Below are 15,819 nucleotides of genomic sequence, written 5' to 3' on the forward strand. Positions count from 1 at the left end.
TATGTTTGTTTTAACACTGAGATGAAGCTGAACGCACTGCTGTCCAGCACTCTTTAAAGTTGGTGTGCTACTTGAATATTTATATCATGCTGACATTTGCTTACTTTAGAGAAGGCTTTATTTCCTTGGAATATTTATCATAGTATCCAGGAATTTCCATCTTGAACTCCTGCTGGATCTGAATGTTGTATATAATTACCTGGGTTCAAGCCTAGTTGCCTAAGGGAAGTTGACTTTCAAAGAACAACAACTAGCTCTGTTGCCACTAGCTAGCTGAAGGAAAAGCTGGCAAGGTTTTTTCCTGGACTGACGTGGAGGAGCCTGGAAAGAAGACTCACACCTCACTTCAGCTGTATAGGTAGCTTTGTCTAGCTCATTATGGTAGAAATAGAGAGTCTTTCCCTGCATACCTGGCATCATGGGTGGGGTGCCTATATCTGATGTGATCTCTTGACCTAGTTATGGTCTGGGATGGAAAATAAGATTTGACATCTTTTGCAACCTGTTTTTTCCCCCTGATTTCCACCAGTCCTTTTCCGAAAGGTTAAGGGGGGAGGGTTGGTGCAGAATCCAGTTCCTGTCTTCCTGACACACTTTGATGCTCTGACCCCCTTTGTGCATAGAATAGGAATGACCAGCTTGAGGCTTGATCAGATCTCAGCCTCCTGTTGTTTCTCATCAGCTTATATGACTCTCTTGGGCTTCTGAGGCTAGAACTGCTCTTTTGCTGCTGTGCATAAAAAGGCACCATGATTTATGAATCAATTAATCACTGCATGCTGAGGAGCTGTTCACGGTAGTTAAACAGTGAAAATAAAATGCTTGAGTATATAATAAAGACAGATCATAATGAATATGACCCTCTACCAATGAATTCTCTCTCTATATATATATATTATACCCCCTACCCATTCTTTCCCAGCACAGCCAAACTATCAAGACATGAAATTTGTCCATCTTGGATGGCATGGCGTTCATCAAATTACTTGATAAGGGTGGCGTCTATTTGTGTGATTTCTTCTGTCCACTCCCATGCACTCTCCCAGATTGATTTCAGTTTGCTGCTAAAGCTGATAAAGCCACAAAGATGAAGAGGGAAAAAAAAAAAAAGATTCTGATTATACTGATTGTAAATCTTTTTTTGAGTAGTCATAAGAAAATCCACCAATAAGTCTCCAAAACTTAAGGAGGTGAAGTCTGCTCTGCCTGGTCTGTAAAACCACAAAAATGTGGTGTGACATTTCCAAGAAATATTTCCGTCACCTAACTGCCATTGTTTGTTCTGCATAACACACACACTTTTGCTGTGTATTTCTAAAACTGTGTGATACTGTAAGAACTAAGCAAGACGGTGATAAGCTCCTGCTAAGACTGTTGTTTGACTTCACAACTTACTGAATTTAGGTCAGCATTCAATGACTGTAGTCAGATCAGGGTGCGTATTGCACTGTGGAGAGTACCACTGATACTCAGAGATCTACCCGTGAGATAAGGATGTGAGGTTTTAAACCTAACCATGTGGTTTTGCATCAAAACTATATTTTCCAAGAAGAAAATTATTCCTTATGAATTATTGATCCTATACGTGTTCTAATTTCTAAATAAAATTACTATTTTATTTTACATTAACAGCAGATACCCAAAATAGTGGTAAAACATTTGATTACCAGAAAAATTTGTGAGTTTGTTGTTTTTTTTTTTTTTTTTCAGCTGAAAAGTGTATTTTTGGTAAATGAAATGCTGAAAAGCTCTTGAAAACTTTATCAAATATCTATCTGTTTTGAATTCTGGAAAGGATTTTGGGAGAGTGATGGTACTTCTGTTTTTTCATTTTTCCTTTACAAGCAGGCTTTAAAATTTTATGTTTTTGTTACAAGGTATTTCCTGGATTTTCTGAATACCAAAAACTGGCATTGATGTGTAGATGGACTTGTGAACCTTGCTGCAAGCCCACTGGTTTTAGTGGAGGTGCTCTTGATTTCACCTGTGTAACTGAGATTTCATTCAAGCCAGAAATTAGGTGCACTGGTGTGAAGCAGCTTAATTCATTCTCTCTGCCATGCATTGAAGCTTGCAATGGAATTATAATATTTGCCACTTATCAGTAAAAGTAAAATAATTTTTTTTTTCCAGCACAATCTAGTTTCTCATTTTTGTTCAGCTCTACTGCTGGCATATGTTGACTGTGTCTAATGGCCTTTGTTTGCATTCTAAGCTTATCTCATAAATTGGCTTTTGAAATGCACAATCAGCAGTAATAATGTTTCACTGCGGTGACCATGGTTAAACATTTCTCTCCTGTTCCCCCCTCTCCCTTCTCTGTTTGATTTTTTTAGGACCCAGGTTTTTCTTCGGTGATTCATGACAAGCTCCAAGTTCCCAATACCATTCGTAAGGCATGGAATGAGAAGGACAACAGATGTGACGTTTGTGCCACGCACCTGAACCAGTTGAAGCAAGAGGCCATTCAGATGGTGCTGGCCTTAGAGCAAGCTGCCAACTCAGAACATTACGATGCCTCACCAGGCTCTCCCCCACCTCTCTCCAATATCCCCACGTTAGTGAGTCCCCGGCACATGGGCAGCCTGCAGCCCAGGGACTGGGCATACCTGCCTGCTTCTTATGCTACGTCTAATTATACAGGCTTTGTTGCCAACAAACACATTGGTAAACCTAACAGTCTAGGAATTGTCAACGGGGTGGAGAAAAAAAATGGCTCTCCTGGACACCAAGCCAAGGTCAGTTTTCAAATGGCCACCAGCCCCAGCAACGGTAATGTTCTCAACTCTGTAGCAATCCAGGCTCATCAGTACCTTGACGGCACCTGGTCTTTGTCGAGAACAAATGGAGTCACTCTATATCCCTATCAAGTAAGTATTTTTTAATGTAAGAAACCTGTTGGTTTTCTTCCCATCGAATCTTGTGTGGGCATGCTAACACTGCTTGCTCCTGTTGGGTAGAAGCGTGAAGAGCGCTCATATAGTGAACACCAGAACAAGGAGTGCTATACGTTCCTGTTTCCCTGATAGGGGATCAAGTTGGAGGAGACACAGATCACAACCAGTATTAATTAGAACACATTTTATTAATTCAGCTGTTATTAGTAATAGAACCAAGCTGTTTTTTTAATAGCAGATAACTATTCGTACAGTGTATGCAATTATTCCCTCACACAGTTCTTGCTCACAATATTTGACTGGAGCAACAGCCAACCACACTAGTGCACCAGTGACTTCTGGGTTGGTATTCAGGAAGTACCCAGAAGGTCTTTTTGTTCATCATGTGTGCATATGATCCTATAGTCTTTGTCTACATATAACAGGAACTGCCTTTGTGTTCCAAATTACATACATTCTTATTGATGCTAGTGTGTATGCTGGTGGACTTCTGCAGATTCAACTGATTCTTGGTGTTTTAATTTTTATCAGTTCTCATGGATTCAACTGGTCCACCAGTCTCCAGAACTTAGCAGTTCTGGGGAGATTTTCCTGTATGTCTCACATGTTCTTCTTCTCCTCTTTGGCCTGCTGTTTTCTGGTACACCACACCCATAAGTACCTGTAGACCCCATCCACACCAGCTGGCACAAAAGGGCTGTTTATGACAGGGGGTAGGCTTTCCTACGCACTTAGCTGCAGGTGGTGGGATTTTCAGAGTGCCCAAGCACTTGCAGATTGCAACACAAGCCTATTCTTTCTGAATTCTTCCAGCTGCCTCTGTTGGCTTCCTTAGGCACATAAATCTTTGGAAGCTGGTCTTTTTACTAAGTTATGAATGATAAGATAAATGTTAAATATTAATTTAGGAATCTATCAGTATGAGTAACTGATATTACAGCCAGAAAAAAAATGTTATTCATAAGCATTAAGATATTGTTAAACACCAAAGAAGACTTGGTAAAACCAGAAGTGAACTACAGTTATTTTATCTGGAAAATATGTGACTTTATAGTTTTGTGGATTTATGCTCTAGTGAACCTGAATCACATTTGGGCAGGTCAATATGTGATCATAGTTTGATCTAAGAAAAAAAAGACCTGATCTAAGAAAAACATCTAAACAAAGAAGGCTTTTTAAGAAAACAGAATAATTATTATTTTTATTGGGAAAATCAGTTCAGTTTTATTGCATTCACAATCTTTTAGGTCCATATTCTGTGAAAATGTGTTTTTTGTTTACTTTTGAATAATGTTCATGGTTCCTAGATACTTCATTTTGTGTTAAAGATATTCACTGAGGAGCATCTAACATTCAAAACTTTCCAGTCTGATCCTATAGTTTGGCTCCAGTTAGATTAAGGACTGTTCCCTACCATTTCCCTCTCCTTTCAAGAACTTTGAAATAGAAGAGACTGTTGTGTCCCCCCACCCCGTACCCCATCCCCACCCCTCCTCCCCAAAAAAAGAACCCCCCCCCAAACCAACAGAAAAACCCCCTAAGAAGCCCCCCCAAAAAACCAGACACACAGAAACCCCCCCCAAAACCCCAAACAAACCTAGTGATGTTGGTCTGTGATGGACTGTAAGTTTTATATTCTCTTTGAGATTCTGCCTTCAAATGTTAAAATTTTCACTTTACTCAAGTGTCACATTTAATTGTCCGGTCAAGGAATAATAAATGATAGCTTTTGTCTTTAAACACGTTGAAAGGACTTTAGCGTTTGGTTATGTAGTATCTGTATCAGACTGGGAATTAGTCAAGCAAGAAGAAAAGCTTTAAAAAGTAATTTATTTGTAACTTGAAGTAGCAGGAAGATGCAAGCTTTGCTTTTTCTGCTTTTGTGTACAATCTTACTTGCTACACATTTTCAGAATGTTTTAGATCTCTCTATCTTTTTGTTATGCGCTTACAGTTACAAAACTGCTGGGGAAGAGCACAAGGAAGATGAATCTGTTACCTCATCGTAATTAGAACCTTTCTTGATTTGAAGATGAATTAAAAAAAAAAAAGAGGCACAAGCTACTTACTTGTGAATGTCTATATATTAATTAAATTTTCTTGCTTTCCCTTAAGAACAGTGATTAGTAAAACCTCACTGTGCATTAGCTAAGAGGAAAAGAAAATAATTTCTAGGGATAAAAAGCCTTGCACTTCAGAGAGGTACAGTACCCTTCTACATAATAATCTTGTTAAATTGATGTCCAGGGAGAAGTCAAGTCTCATGGCTCTAGACTTAATGGCGCCTGTTGTAGACACCTCCCACTGTAAATTAGCTTTTGTTAGACAGTCTCGATAACTTGACAGAAATGGTTGAGTACCTTGAAAACTGACTGTATTTTCTTGCTGGAAGTATCACCAAAAAGAGAAAACATTTAAGTGACGTTCTGTGGTTTAGAATTGACTCAAGGCAATTCTAGGCACCAAAAAGTATTCCTACTATTGTAAGTGCTAGGATGTTACTCCCTTCCTAGGATCTTTTGCTCTGGACTGCCTGGAATTAGAACCTTGTTATGGGGAATGAATTACAACTTTCGTTTCAGTTTTGGCAGAAAAAATAAGATAAAAAATAAAGTGAGCATTGAGATATTGTAGGTCTTAGCTGCTGCAGTAGTGAAGGGTAAGTCTTAAATGACATGCCCCTATTCAGTAATTGCTCTCAGGAGTAAGTAAAAAAAAAAGAAGTCAATTTATACACTACCAGATTTAGTAGTGTGTTTTATGTTCAAAGTCTGAAAAATAGAAGCAGTAATACTGTGTTTAACTGGAGATGCATGTCAGATGTAAAAGAAACTTTCTAATAATTTCATGGAGGCATTATGGGAACTCATCAATGGAGTCTCCTAAGAACAAGTCAGAAATAACTGCTAAGAATTGTCTAGGCAAAACTGGTCCCACCTGGAGATTAGGAAATGGCGTAGATGACCGCATCAGTCCATACCAGCCCTGTTTTATGCAATTCCATATTTAGCCACTCCTTGATGAAAGAGAGATTGGGTTCCAAAAACCTGTGATGTCCCCTAGGCACAGCTCATTAATGAGCAGCTGATGCTCTTTTTGAAAGGGGCTGAATCAAATTGTGCTGGTAAACGGTCCTCTTACAAAACAGTGAATCAGAGGCAAGGGAGAGGGAATTGATTGATTTTAAACAAAAGGCATGGCCCGTTAAAGCCCTCCTGTGAACACCAGAATGCTGAAATGGTTACCTGGTCAGGGTAAAAGGGACCCCTTTCTGCTGAATACATGTAGGAAAACACTAGCCAAAATTCAATAGAATTTGATCCAAAGTCTGAAAATCATGTTCTTTTAGTCATCGGCAGGTAGCATTTTTATGCCCTGGGGATACAATCCTGTATTTAATACTTGTAAAGGCTTCTGTTGATCTCCCTAACAGTCAAAGAGATTTCAATCTCTGCTCAGAGAAAACTCATTTAAATTGGTGAGGTTTTACTTGAGAAGTGCTGTAATTATTTGTGCAGCTGCTAATGTGAATTATAGGATACCACAGCGTTCAGTACATTTCTGTTGCTTACTGGTTGTTATGTTAACACTTCTAAAGAAACCTTTGGGTCTGGGGTACTAATGTAGGAGCCAAAAGTCCAAATACCTTAATGAAATGATTGCTTCTCATAAGTTTTATAGAGAATGTGGTACTAAATTGAATACATTAAATTTTTATTACTTTATTATTCAAAGCTGGTAAAGTAGCTGAGACAAAACCAGCACATTAAAGAATGAGATAGATTTGCATCCTTGGTAGTTCAGACTGATTTTTGGATTTGCTTTCAAAGGGAAAGGAGTTGACAATAGTAACTAGATTAAGCTGGTTACACTAAAATACTTTTTCTGGAGTAAAAGCGTTCTATTATTTAGAAGTAGTGGTTCCTCTTTAGAACGGGCACTCTCTCTTAGCTAAAATCAACTGCATGGTTCTCACATGTTGTTGTGCCTCTAAACCAACAGCATGGCATTAACTGCATTGTGTGAACTGCAGAACATAAAACAGTGGTCACTTCCTTGGTCCTCTACTTACCTTCCTGAATTCACATAAGAATCTTTTCGTGTCTAAGCAGAATATTTTTAAAAAGCAAACAAAAAAAAATTTTAGCACAGCATGTTTCAGAGACGGGAAGGTAAGAAAGAACCAGAGAACTGGAAATGGCCAACTGTTCCAGGAACAATGTGGGCCATGAAAGGGAAGGGTGGGTGACAGAAAAGGTGGCTGTTGATGTGAGTAGCGTGAGCACCTCCTGCTCCATACCTTGGGGTTGTAAAATTTGAATTTGGTAAGGAAAAAGATGGTGCATGTAAGGATTTGAGTAGGGGTGTTGTGTACATAACGATATTAAAGGAGAAAGTGTTCCTTTCTCCCTTGCTCTTAAAAAGACCCTTTTGACCAAAACTTTGGAAAATGAGATCTTAGACTACTGAGAGCCTCTTGGCCCCAGGCATAACGACCTCAAGCGTATTCAGAGAGTTATCAAAGGCTTTGTGTACAATTGATGAAAGCCTATAGTATGTGCTTTCTGTTTCCTCTTTATGTATAATGTGTGTTTAGAAGAACACTGTTCTCTGAGAAAGTACCAGCTTGCTCTGGAGTTTTGCAGTGAAGAATGATTTGTTTGGAGTTTACTTAGGTCACGGCTGTCTCATAACACATCAGCTCTTTCAAGCACAGGCTTTTAAAAAGAAACTGGTAATGATTAGAGTTGGGCACAAGATGGAGAGTTCAGATACAGAGCCAATGCCTGTGTGTGGGGTATTTCCATCCAGGATTTTGATTCCAAGCTTCTTTTTTCCAAGTCTCTGCTGTCTAATTTATTTCTCTTCCACTTGCTGCTGTTTCTGCTGCTTCTTAAAGTGTTCAGCAGGATAAAGCTAAAATGTTAATGATTGCTACAACAGTGCCAGGGTAATTTAGGTAGCTTCTAAAGTATATAATGCAAGGTACAGAAATCAAGTTACTTGCTCCATCTGTAGACTAACAGGTGTCTTCTATAATTATTCCATGCTTCTTAGAGTGGGGCCTATTTTGCCAAAGCATCTTAGCAACTAAACAAAAGGAGATTTGTATACTGTGTCTTCTAGTACCATATTCATATGTGACCACACACGATTCAGTATGAGATACCTAACGCAGGAGGTATTTTGCCTTTGTGCAGTTTGGTTTTGATCTAGAAATTTTTGATTGGCTTTTATTTCAATAGAAATTCAGTCACTGAATGTGTAAGATCCACATTTGAGCGCGATGGCTCTCTGAATGTAGTAGAAAACTTTGTTTGTATTGCTGTGAGCTCATGAATGATGCTGCTGCACAAATGCGTGCAAACTCTTGCACTGATGGTTTGGGTTTTTTTTCATTTGTGACCTGGACTCTAACAGCGAAGTAACTCTAGTGAGACTGTAGCATGAAAGTGCAGGAATTTTATTTCCAAAGTTTGTTTGACTGGGCCAAGAAACAGTCAAACAAATTCATTGGCACTGAAATGATATCCCTGCTTAATTATCTCTGTTGCCCTCATCCCCCATGCATTAGTTATCTCTGAAGTAGCTCTCCTCTGCCTAAAAGTCTTTTTATACCACATCACTAATAATTAGATATGACCCTACTTAAGTCAGTGTATGTCATCAGCTGACACTTTGCCATGATTGTTTGATCATTCAATTTGTATATTACAGGAGTTGGCTATTTGTATTTCATGCCTCCTGTCCACCCCCTCAACTAACAGCCCAGTTGTATACTGATTCTCTAGTATCATCCAGAGGAGAAGCTAAAATCTATGTGAATTGTAGGAGGGGTTTCTTTTTCACATTACTCTGGTGTGATTTGATCTCTTAAGCATTTTTATGCATGGCTTAATGACCTTAGAATCATTACTTTTCCCCTTCATGATACTGGGGTGACCAAGGGAAGAAAGAGGTAGAGGGTATCCCATGGACTGAAAAGAGCTAAGTAGGCTTATCCTATGAGTATGAAAGCCCCATGACTCAGCTGTGATGTGAGGAAGAAATCTGTGGATTATTAGAGGAGTGAGTTAATCCTATAAATTAGCGAAAGCCAACAGATCACAATTAGTGAGGATTTGGAGTCTTGGTTTCCTCCCCTACTCTTTAGCTTAAGGATTTTGTCCATGTGTGAGATTAGGTTCTTTTCTGAGATAATAGCTATGCTGATTGCTTGCACCATTAAACAAAGTATAAACTGCGAGGATGGGAGGTGTTTTAATGGTTGGAAAAATGATGTAGAGATGTGATGGAGAGAGGGAAAAGACAAACTGATACATGGACCCAAAATTGTCCCTTTGTTTCCTATGCTGTAAATAAGGTGGAACAGAATCAAAGAAAAATGGTCAACTTCTGCTTTATTTCATAGTTCAAGAACATAGAGAGTTAAGTTAAAAGACAGCCAATTTGGAAGTGAGAAGAGGAAATACACTTTTTAGGCAATGTACAGTTCTATGGAATTTATTGCTGTAGAAATAGTATTGAGGCCAAGAGCTTAGGAAATTCATAAAAGGATTATGTATTTATTGGGCAATAAAAATTCCCTTCTTTCTGATACTAGGTTAAACAAAAAAGTAAGAGATAAATTTCCATATAGCATAAGGCAATTGGTATGTTATATTCAATGGAGAAGGCTTCCTTTAAATACATCCAATACATAGCTAAGGACTAGTATTCCTGAAACTACTACTGAAGCTTTCCAGCACAGGTGTAACTGGGCTGACTGGGAGAAGAATACTGATGTACTTAGTGCTTAGACTCTTTGTCCCTCTATTCGGGAAGTGGCCCTTGAGTGGCAGCTCGAGAGAGCCTAGATTAGAGCTTGAACATGGTGAAGGATAAACACCAGATAACTGGTGCTGTGTTTTGGATGGAGGCCTGTGATGAACAGATTAGTGAAGAGTGCTTTTCCAACAGTTCCAACAACATTGCCAGAGTTCAACGTTGTGTGTTGTACATTTCAGAACTTTTTGTTTTTTAAATTTCTTACTCAAGTGTGTGAAGATTCATGGCTTCAAAAAACTCTCTTAGGTTGAATCACCCATATGAGCGACATGTTGGTCTTTAAAGCTGCAAACATTCAGTCCTGTGGCTGATCTTCCTCCTGTATCTTGCTATTGTTCAACATGTGTTGCAAGAAGAGAGGAAATAGACATGTACAAAACCAAGGGAATGATGATGACAAAAGAATTAGAAAGCAAATTTTTAGGAGTTTCCCTTTAGATTCCCAAGGTTTGCCACTCGAAGAAGACACAAATCAGTGTATTGTCTCCTGGACTGGGACATTTGTTTCTCACGTTGTTTTACAGAAATGGGTCATAGAACTAAGATTAGATTTAGGAACATAATCATATGTATTTTTGTTTGCTTTTTGTAAAATCCTGTTCTAACCTTTGATTTTGCTTAGAAAAAGGTTTGGGCTTTTAAATATAAAGAATTGCATTACTGTGCAAAAAATAGGTTGACAAAGCCTTTTTATTTGATACTGTGCTGTGTTTCTGGGAAGCAAGGAATAAATAGCTAGAGGCTGATGTAACTGAAATGTGATTCCACACAGCTATCATGTAAAACCATTGTTTTCTTTTCTCTAAAGTGTTTCTGAAATGGCATCTGAAATGGAGTATCAAGTTCTCTGTTGGGACAGCTCTCTTTAATTCAGTGGATTTGAGTTAAAGTGATTGGTGGTTCCCTTATATTTCAGAGCATTGCACACTTGGGAGGTGGGTGTTGTCAGATAAGATACATTTGAGGCCAGACTCTCTTCTGTCGCACTCCAGGACAATTGCTTTGCAGTTGACATGGCTACATCGATGTAACACAGATAAGAATGAGACCCATGTGAAGCCTTATAAGATCTGATCAGTCAGAGCGTGAGAACAGCTGTGGTGATGGGAGTGAATATGGCATCTTGCACTCTAAGTGGGCTCAACTTCCCTTTGGGCAAGATGGGGATGCTTTCTTTTTCCATACACCTCTGGTCTGACCCCTGCTGAAGAGTCTGTTGGAACTGCTCCCCTTGACAAATGAAAGCAGAAGGATGATCATCCAGCAGCTTTTGAACTTTGAATGTGCGTAGCTGTATTTTATGAAGAATAAGAAGGATTGCATCTGTACAGTGTGAGAGAAAAAAAACCCTCCCAGCTAATTAAACTATCTTTTTTTTTTGTTTTGTTTATTTTTTTAAATCTACAAACTGCTCTGAGGAGAAATGAAATTGCACTTTATTTTTCACTCCCACCTAACCTCTCTAGTTAAACCTTTGGAGCAGTTCTGGATTTAAGGGGAAGGGAGAGTAATGAGCTCTCATCTTCCAAGGGGTTGGTTGGTGCTCATTGTGCTTAATGTCACTAGCAAATCTCAGCAGAAGTATCTGTAGCTTTTCCTTGCACGGGAGCACAAAAGTCACCATCATTCATGTCATTAAGGTATCTGAGGACTTCAGTTTTATAAGCCAAAAAAGTCTCAGGTCTGTCTGGTAGATATGAACGTCAAGTGACTAAGCTGCAGCCAGTGCAAGGTAATAGTTGTATGGGTGGGAGTGCAAGTGAAATGTTTCTGTTGTGACAGCTCTTTGAATAAATGTATGCATGCATCTGCTATGCTTTACTTCAAATTGTTTGATTCTTTTATGAATTTCTGAAAGTGGCATACGTATGTGTTTATTAAATAGCAGGTTAAATTTATGCACAGGCTTTTGGCTAATGGGAAACCCAGAAAAAGAATTAAAGATTTGAACTATGCTTGATGAAATCACTCCTGCTTCCTAACTTCATTGTGGCTGCATTGATTTACAACGAGTACAGCTTGGTGTCACTGGATAATTATAAAACACACCTGTGATGCGAATTCTGCAATTTCTTTACACCTTTTACTGCACTATCTATTACTTGGCAAGAAATCAAGGCTATTACTAAAAGCAGAGTTCAGGCCTAGTTTTGAAAAATATTTCTATTTTAAAGCATATAGAGTGGTACTTACTTTCTTGTAAGAGACAGATAGCTGATAGATAGCGTTTATTATTGCTTGTCTTCCTTCCTGAAAGGTTTTAGGCTACTGGAGCTAGGCAGTGTTGTGGGATTTAAACACAAACCATAAGCACAGTCATCTCTGTTTTATTCTTGTATGTTTTCTCAGTTACTGCAGTGGAACACAGAAGATGAAAAAATAACTCAAGCGTTATTAAAGAAATGATACAGAATGAATCAGAAATTATACAGAACGCATCAGAGGAAAATGTATAGTAATGAGATATCATCAGTTCTTAATTGATTAGTCTCTCTGATCCCTGAAGACTTTGTGTGAAGTTCACTGCCAACGTGCAGGAGGAAAAAATGGATGTGACACGATTCTCAATTGTACCATGCAGGTATATCATGGCAATGATCACAGAACTGACAGAGAAAATGTGCTCAGAAATCTTTGTTGACATTTGGACCAGCTTCTATGAAAGTCATCATGAAGAGTCTTGCAATGTTAGACAGGTTTAACTGAGGGTTAGTTTGCAAGCAAGCTTGTGGAAGATTTCTGATCTTTTTTTTACTTTAAAGTAATGTAAATGAAAACATCATTGTCCTGTTCAGCAAATCATATAACCAGCTACTATTCTGGTGACTTAGGAGAAGGGCACAGCTAAGGGTTAGAATCATAGAATGGTTTGGGTTGGAAGGGACCTTAAAGATCATCTAGTTGTAACCCCCTGCCATGGTCAGGGATACCTTCCCCTAGACCAGGTTACTCAAAGCCCTGTCCAGCCTGGATTGAATGCCTCCAGGGATATGGCATCCACAACTTCCCTGGGCAACCTGTTCCAGTGTGTCTCACCACCCTGACAGTAAAGAATTTCTTCCTAATATTTAATCTAAATCTCCCCTCTTTCAGTTTAAATTTACTCATTGCCATTACCCCTCATACTGTTGCTACACTCCCTGATAAAGAGTCCCTCCCCATCTCTCCTGTAGGCCCCCTTCAGATACTGGAAGGACGCTATAAGGTCTCCCCGGAGCCTTCTCTTCTCCAGGAAGAACAATCCCAACTCTCTCAGCCTGTCTTCATAGGGGAGGTGCTCCAGCCTGCTGCTCATCTTCGTGGCCCTCTGCTGGACCCGTTCCAACAGGTCCATGTCCTTCTTAAGTTGGGGGCCCCGCAGCTGGGTGCATACTCCATGTGGGGTCTCACAAGAGTGGAGTAGAGGGGCAAAATCACCTTCCTTGACCTGCTGGCTGCACTTCTTTTGATGCAGCCTGGATACGGTTCCTGGCCACCAGGCCTCCCTGAGAAATTACAAGAGCATCAGAGGGTATTCTAAGGTTTGGCTATTCTATTTTATTTTAAGGTGTAAATGCTAAATAAACGATCAAGTTGTTTACATGTAAATAAGTTTTTTGTGGGGAAAAAATCCATTTCTCATGTTACCAGCTTTTTATTATTCTCTGCCCTAGTGAGTCATTATAAGGGTCTTTGCCTCTCTAATCCTAAATACCTGAAAGTGGCATTTGCAGCCAGGATTTAGTAGTGATGCTGATTATCTCCTGAGTGTTGTCTTGCACTTCAGAGCCTTTGTAAAGATCCTTTTAAACATTGCCAGAGACCAGATTATCAAGATTTATTCTGCTTGTATAAAAATAGGTGAAATGCAAAAACCTGACCTTATGATAGCTAGGGCTAGATCAAGATTTCTGGAACAGGGCTTGAGACAGGGGTTATGTATGTGCAGGTTATGTAGATTATGAGACTTTTCCAAGCCCAGTGATGTGGGTTTCTCTGCTGCTTTTTCCATTTACTACTCAATGACTTTGGTCATATATTGTGAGTGTTTGCCTCTTGTCCCTGCCCCTTCAATGCTTTGTCTGTGAAGCAGGGACAGTTGGCACTGGTGCAAGAGGCTGTTAGTTCTGGGACCTTTAGGCATTTTATGATATAATGAATATGAATAATATTGCACTTTATTCCTCCTATGTTCTCCAGTCGAGGTGGTTTCAAACGTGGCAGAGGAGGCTTATTATGGCTTGGTGTCCTTTTGAGCCTAAGAGAGCAGGAGGGCACCTATTTGTTAAAAATGCTTAACAGAAATACTGGAAAACAACTGATTGCTCCTAAGTATCCCATTTATGTGCTGGACAATTTTATATCATTTGTGATAAAGATTTTTGTTAACGTTATTTGCTGCTAGTATTCTTGTGCCCAATTTGAATAAATTGAGTAGAAATGCCTCTTTGTAATTTCTTGGAGAATCCATAGCTGGTACCACAGAAAGCCAAAGGACCTGTCAGTAGCCACAACCCTACTAGAGCAAGAGAATGGTTTGTGCTTAGATGATTAAAGAATTTGCTCACAAGACTTTTTAAATGTTGCATGGACATGTAGTAGGGAAAAATGAAATTCTACCAGGAAACACAGAATGTAAACTCAGCTGAAAGAGAACTGGAGCAGTAACTGTATAATATTTTGCAGCCTTTAAGGTCCATTCCTGTAAAAGGACCTAAAATACTTTGAGCATCAAACCCAAAGTACATTTGAAGGAAACCACTGTCTGTTTGTCCCCGCTGACTGCGGGGGGGGGGGGGGGTTGGACTAGATGACCTTTGAAGGTCCCTTCCGGCCCAGATGATTCTATGATTCTATGAAACAAATCTTGTCGTCCCATGCTTTACATGTTAAGAAGCAGATGTACAGGAGAGTGGAAGTTTATGCCTGAGATGGGTACTATGCAGTTTGCGAAGAGTTGAGAAAATAACTTTTTATTCTGTTACAGTCAGGACAAAAAGGGCCATCGTGGCATTTCATAAGTGGAAGTTAAATTTTTCTGTGCCTGCCTGGAAGAATCAATATCAGAGAGGATTATGAAACAGAGAAATTATAAGGGTTCACAGAAATTTGCAAAAACTCTGGAAACAGAAGGGACCAACTAAAAATATCTTGCTGGTTGACTGTTTTTTAACTTCAAATATGGCTTAAACTGGAATTTTTATCAACTGCACAGAGTTCATACACTTTGCCATTTACAAGAAGCTGCTACTGTGCTTTCTGAAAAGAAAAAACTTGAAAACAAGACCTTTGCTTTAGAGAGATGCACTTGAAAGCATGCCCTTGGGAAAGAACAAGACTACAGAAGTTTTAAATTGACCTCTGAAGTTTTTTAGGTTTTAACATCAGTGAAACTTCTTCTTTCAAAAAACTTGAGTCCCTTTTTGTTTAATATGCTTTAATTCCTAATAAAGGTAGTTCCAGCAAATACTAAAATCCTCTCATCCTTGTACAATGCTCTGCTTCCTCCTATGGAACTTTTTGTAATGCTCTTCTGCTGGAAAATTGGGCTTTGAAACTGTAAACTTTTTTCCTTGAACTTTCATAACAATCTGTTTCTGTTAGATAGGACTGAAACCTGTGCACATGAAACTTGCTGTCGGTAGGGGATGCTATGCCGGAATGGGTATTTTAGAATTCTAGTTCTCTGGGTTGGTCACAGTAAAATGCACCCATTTTATGAGGCTTTTGTTGCTGTGGCCACTGTGAGCAGAGCAACTTAGTGGCAGGAAGTATTTAGAGAATTATCCCTGAATTTTGGTTTAATGCATAAATAGTATGGAGAATTTAATGGTTTAATGCCTAAGTATATTCATTCCACTTCTGATTTTTTGGGCGTGCTTGGTCTAGTTTCTTTATTTGTGTGTGCATGTATTTATGTATATACACACACAAATACATCTTTCTTCCACTTAATTTCCTTTAGGAAGACTGTTATGCTGCTTTTCCAAAGGAAATTGCTGATAAACTTCAGGATAGATTCTGATCTGAAATCAAGTTCACTCCACTGGTGACAGAGCATCATCATGCTTTTTGCTTTTAGTAACTCTATGCCATTCCGCTGATATGAAGAAAA

At 39.0% G+C, this 15,819-nt stretch overlaps 1 protein-coding gene across 1 annotated transcript in view; it reads left to right on the forward strand.

Moving 5' to 3' along the window:
• The window catches only part of KIF26B (kinesin family member 26B), a 302,787-nt gene that overhangs the window by 91,326 nt on the left and 195,642 nt on the right, over positions 1-15,819 (forward strand). Inside the window, exon 3 of the mRNA XM_074168140.1 lies at positions 2,337-2,870. Coding sequence (XP_074024241.1) covers positions 2,337-2,870 — 534 coding nt within the window. The remainder of the gene's footprint in view (positions 1-2,336; positions 2,871-15,819) is intronic.

Source organism: Numenius arquata, chromosome 2 (genome assembly GCF_964106895.1).
Source record: "Numenius arquata chromosome 2, bNumArq3.hap1.1, whole genome shotgun sequence".
NCBI lineage: Eukaryota > Metazoa > Chordata > Aves > Charadriiformes > Scolopacidae > Numenius > Numenius arquata.